At 54.6% G+C, this 4,612-nt stretch overlaps 1 protein-coding gene across 1 annotated transcript in view; it reads right to left on the bottom strand.

The window, feature by feature from the left end:
* Positions 1-252: 252 nt before the first annotated feature.
* NCOA1 (nuclear receptor coactivator 1) overlaps positions 253-4,612 on the bottom strand; it is a gene marked incomplete at its 5' end in the record, with an annotated part of 7,420 nt that continues 3,060 nt past the window's right edge. Inside the window, 3 exons of the mRNA XM_010165878.1 lie at positions 253-1,609; positions 2,282-2,429; positions 3,903-4,043. Coding sequence (XP_010164180.1) covers positions 253-1,609; positions 2,282-2,429; positions 3,903-4,043 — 1,646 coding nt within the window. The remainder of the gene's footprint in view (positions 1,610-2,281; positions 2,430-3,902; positions 4,044-4,612) is intronic.

Here is a 4,612-nt window from a genome sequence, read left to right as displayed (position 1 = left end):
GAGGAGGTGGCACCAGCACTGGAGGAAGGTGGCATGAGCACTTCAGAAGGTGGAACCACCACTGGAGAAGGTAGCACCAGTGCTGGAGAAGGTGGCACCAGCACAGAAGGTTGCAGCAACCACAGAACATCTCCCCATGCTTCCCCCAGCCCCACCACTTTGCTGCAGAAGGAGCTTACCAGCAGTTTTAGGGGAAACTACCCCAAAACCACAACTTATCAAGAGCATCCCACCAGCACGGACGCAGATGGGTCAACTCACCTGGCCTTGTGTCTCCAGCTTGACCTCCTCCGTGGCAGGAGGTTTGGTGAGCGGCACCGGGGCCGTGTTACAGGGCTCCATCTGCTCCGTCTTCTCCACCTTCACCTTCACATCATCCAAGCTCAGTGCCGGGGCTGCAGCAAGTTCCTTCTCATCCTTGTCCAGCAGATAACGTAGGAGCTGGTGATCCTTGACATCTTTTTTCTTCAAGGCATCTGGCTCCAGTTTGATATCTGGAGTTCCTGGTAGCTGACTCTGAGCCGTGGGGGTGGTGGTAGGGTTTGAGGTGTTCTCCTTCTTCTCATGCTCCATGGCCAAGGTGGTAATATCAGAAGGGCTTCCCTCCTGAAGGAGTCGATGTAAAATCTTGTGCCTCTCGGTCAACGAGCTGTGGGAGGAAGGGCAGGAGCTGCTGGGAGGGTTGCCAGAGGTCAAGGTGCCAGCGGTGCCCGCGCAGACTAACGAATCTTTGCAGCTCGTGTCCGCGTCGGCGTGTCGAAGCTGCTGCTCAGCCGTGGTGGCCAAGAGCTGGACCAGCTTGTGGCTGGTGGCTTGGGAACACTTGTTGTCCCCTTCTGAGAGGCGGTCGCTGGCGTGCTGCAGCATGCCTGAGTCCAGAGGTTTGGGGTCACCTGAACCACCATCCGACTGGATCATCTCGCTCAGGATGGAGGCGATCTCCTTGCTGTCCTTGGACTCTGCTTTCATGGGTTGCATGGCGAGGCGGCCGGGTGAGCTCTGGGAGTTGAGTTGTCTCACCACAGGAGATGGTGTGGAGTAACCCACTGGTGTGTTGGGACCTTCACTCAGCCCCTGCATTGAGTTTATGGGTGCATTGGGAAATGATCTGGTGCCACCGGTGCCACCACCACTCCCACTCCCACTGTTGGCCATGCCCACGGGGGAGTGCATGGTGGGCATGGTGGGTGAGAAGGGATTGCTGGGCACTCTGGGTCTGGGCACAAGCCCTGGGCTGACTCGATGCCTTGGAGACATGAACTGTGGTGGGGTAATCCCTGGACTATTCATGGGGGAGCTATTGAGGTTCAAAGTGTGGTTACTGTTCTGGGGACCAGCTTGTCCCTGGCTTAAGGCAACGTTGGCTCCTATCTGGTTTCCAGGTGAACATCCAAAGCTGGTTTGGCTGGTGCTGGAGTTGCTGTTGTGGAGGCCGGCGCCTGGTTGCTGGTTCACGTTGGTGGCCAACATGCTGCCGTTGGAGGGAGGGATGGAGGGTGGGATGGCCATGCCTTGACCCGGGGAGATGTTGGGGTTCAGCGAGGGGCTGACCCGGGGAAGGGACATGGTGGAGTTAGTGTTCTCCTGGGGTGAAAGCATGCCGTGATCCCTGCAGGAGATGAAAAGGGGAGGAAACGTCACAAAAGGCTTTGCTCCTGCTCCTCTGAAGCCTGGAGAGGAACAGCTCACAAGCTCTGGTGGTCTTAGCCTTCCCATCTCCATCTGGATCTTCTAGATCCATTTCAGTAGCATGGATGGAGAGCAGCAGCTTTAGTATCTCCCCAGGAACGTGACACTGCTCAGGACTGCAGCTGCTCACCAGCTAAACCCTGGAGGCATCACTTTCTTTGGGTCTTATGTTCCCACAGAGCTGGAGGAGGACCGTGCTCCAACAACATTCTCCTCCACCCCAGCCCCCTCACATTTCTCCAGCACAGCCCAGGTCCACAGCCTCACCTCTCCCTGTCCTGCTGCTTTGTCAGAGCCCCTCCTTCCCCAAATATTTTAAGTTCTCCAAGCCAAGGCAGAAAATCTGAAGCACGTTTATTAACCTCCACCTGAACTCCTGGGGCCACCTCTTTGCAAAACAAGATCCATCAAGACCAACAGAGCTGCCACCACGGTGGGTTTCAGCTTCAGCTTCCCCATGGGGATCACATCTCCAAACCAGCCCCACAGACCATCAGTGGATCCTCCTTCCACTGTAAGGAACAAGCACTTTGACTCCTGGCCACCCACCCAGGTGCTGGCACAGCTTGGGAGTGGTGGGGTGAGGACATACCTGTCGATGACGTGGATGCCCATGATGAAGGGCTGCATCTCCGGGCTGGAGGGGTAGCAGAGTTTACACTTGGTGTGGGCACTAAGCACCGTCCCGTCGCTCAGGGTGAATCGATAGGAAGGGCTGAAGGCTGTGCCACGTGTCATCACTGAAGGAGACAACCAGAAACACAAGAACCCTGCTTAGAAACTCCAGCCAGAACCCACACAACACCCTACAAGCACCAGGAGGAGGATGGAGAGAGAAGAGAGGGAGAATCTGCCTGGGACAACCACCTTCCCAGCAAACAAAACCACATGCTAACCCTGTAGACCCAAGAGGGTCTACGTAGACCCCCCCAGCTGCTTCTCCAGCTCCAAACCCTTGTCCTGCATTGGGTAGATCTAAATCCATCCAGCACCATCCTTGAGTGCTCAGAGCTTCTGATGGAGCCATCACTCAAACACCAGCGTGCAATGTACAAGCTGATCATAGAATCACAGAATTGTTTGGTTGGAAAAGACCTTTGAGATCATCAAGTCCAACTGTACCTGTCCACTACTGAACCAGATCTCTGAGCACCTCATCTACCTGTCTTTTCTGATGAAGCCCAGCCAGGCTGGGAAGGTGCAGCAGGACGCTGCTTCATAGAATCCCAGACTGGTTTGGGTTGGAAGGAACCTTCAAGCTCATCCAGTCCCAACCCCCCTGCCAGCAGCAGGGACACCTTCCACTAGACCACGTTGCTCAAAGCCTCATCCCAGCTGGTGGAAGGAACCTTACAGCTCACCCAGTTCCAAGCCCCCTGCCATCAGCAGGGACACCTTCCACTAGACCACGTTGCTCAAAGCCTCATCCAACCTGGCCTAGAACACTTCCAGGGAGGAGCAGCCACAGCTTCTCTGGACAACCTGGGACACTGGCTCACCATCCTCTGGGTGAAAAATTTCCTCCTAACATCCAACCTAAATCTCCCCTCTCTCAGTTTAAAACCATTTCTCCTTGTCCTGTCACCATCTGCCCATGGAAAAAAGTCACTCTCCCTCCTGTTTCTAAAGCTCCCTTCAGGTACTGGGAGGCCACTAGAAGGTCTCCCCGGAGCCTTCTCTTCTCCAGGCTGAACAGCCCCAACTCTCTCAGCCTGTCCTCACAGCAGAGCTGCTCCAGCCCTCGCATCATCCTCGTGGCCTCCTCTGGACCTGCTCCAACAGCTCCACATCTTTCTTGTGCTGGGGGCTCCAGGCCTGGACACAACACTCCAGCTGGGGCCTCCCAAGGGCAGAGCAGAGGGGAACAATCCCCTCCCTGGCCTTGCTGGCTCAGGAAAGAGCTTCTGCTGCCTCTGCTTAGACAATGGGGATGGTGTTTGCAGATGGCACATGAAAAAAAACATGAAAATAATCATCTTTATCTCCTATTTGTCTCAATTCTGTATTTCCTGAAAGGTGAGAGGGAACGTCCCGGCTGGAGGAGTTTCTCCAGCATCACTCAACCCTTCCCCTTCTCTCTTTGTGATTCTTATTGCAGCATTTGTTTTTCTAGAAAGCACTTATCCAGCAAGGAGGACCATATCCTGGCTTCTCCTTGCAGCTCCCACTGCTCAGCAGGAGAAGCACACCAGTGAGGAAGAGGAGCTTGTTACCTTCTTGAAAGAGCTGTTTGGCGTAGGATGGTTCCCTGCCCTGAGGCTGGAAGAAAGCGTAGATGCATTTCCTCACCAAGTCCTCCCAACCCGTCCTGCCAGCAGCTCTCAGGGAACTGGTGTCAATGGAGATGATTTTACCTGGGTGGAAGAGAGAGAAGCCACGTTACTCAAGCCCAGCGTGAGAAATCCCTCAGCACAAAGAGGTTTGTCAATGTGGAAAGTGAAGCGTCAGGCAGTGGTGGCAGGAGCACACCAAGAGGTCTTCCAGAAGGAGAAGGAGGTGGAGGTTCAAAACCCAACAAGAAGCACCTTTGTGTGAAGGAATTCTTGCTGCTCCAGGGTTGAGGTCCCCAAATTCACATTCACACCCAGTGGGACCTTGCCCACATCCAAGAGTCCTCCAAGGAGGACCTGCTGCCAACTTTCTCCCTGAACATGAAACACCAGGCAGCTTTACCAGCTGTTCTACAGCCATGGGCAGGGAGCAGCGAGCAGAGAAAACGTTCACTCAGGATCTTTGGGCTGCAGGGAAGTCCAGGGTGATGACAGAAGGTCACCAGAATGGCTAGAAAGCAATATCTGTCTGAGAGAAAACCCAAATCTAAAAGGTGACGACTGTTTCATTCCCATCAAACACAGAATCCCAGACTGGTGGGGTTGGAAGGGACCTCAGGAGATCATCCAGTCCAACCCCCCTGACAAAGCAG

Source organism: Antrostomus carolinensis, unplaced genomic scaffold, assembly GCF_000700745.2.
Source record: "Antrostomus carolinensis isolate BGI_N321 unplaced genomic scaffold, ASM70074v2 scaffold8614, whole genome shotgun sequence".
Classification (NCBI taxonomy): domain Eukaryota; kingdom Metazoa; phylum Chordata; class Aves; order Caprimulgiformes; family Caprimulgidae; genus Antrostomus; species Antrostomus carolinensis.
Note: the sequence above shows the minus strand (reverse complement) of the source record. Positions and strands in the feature narration are given on the sequence as shown.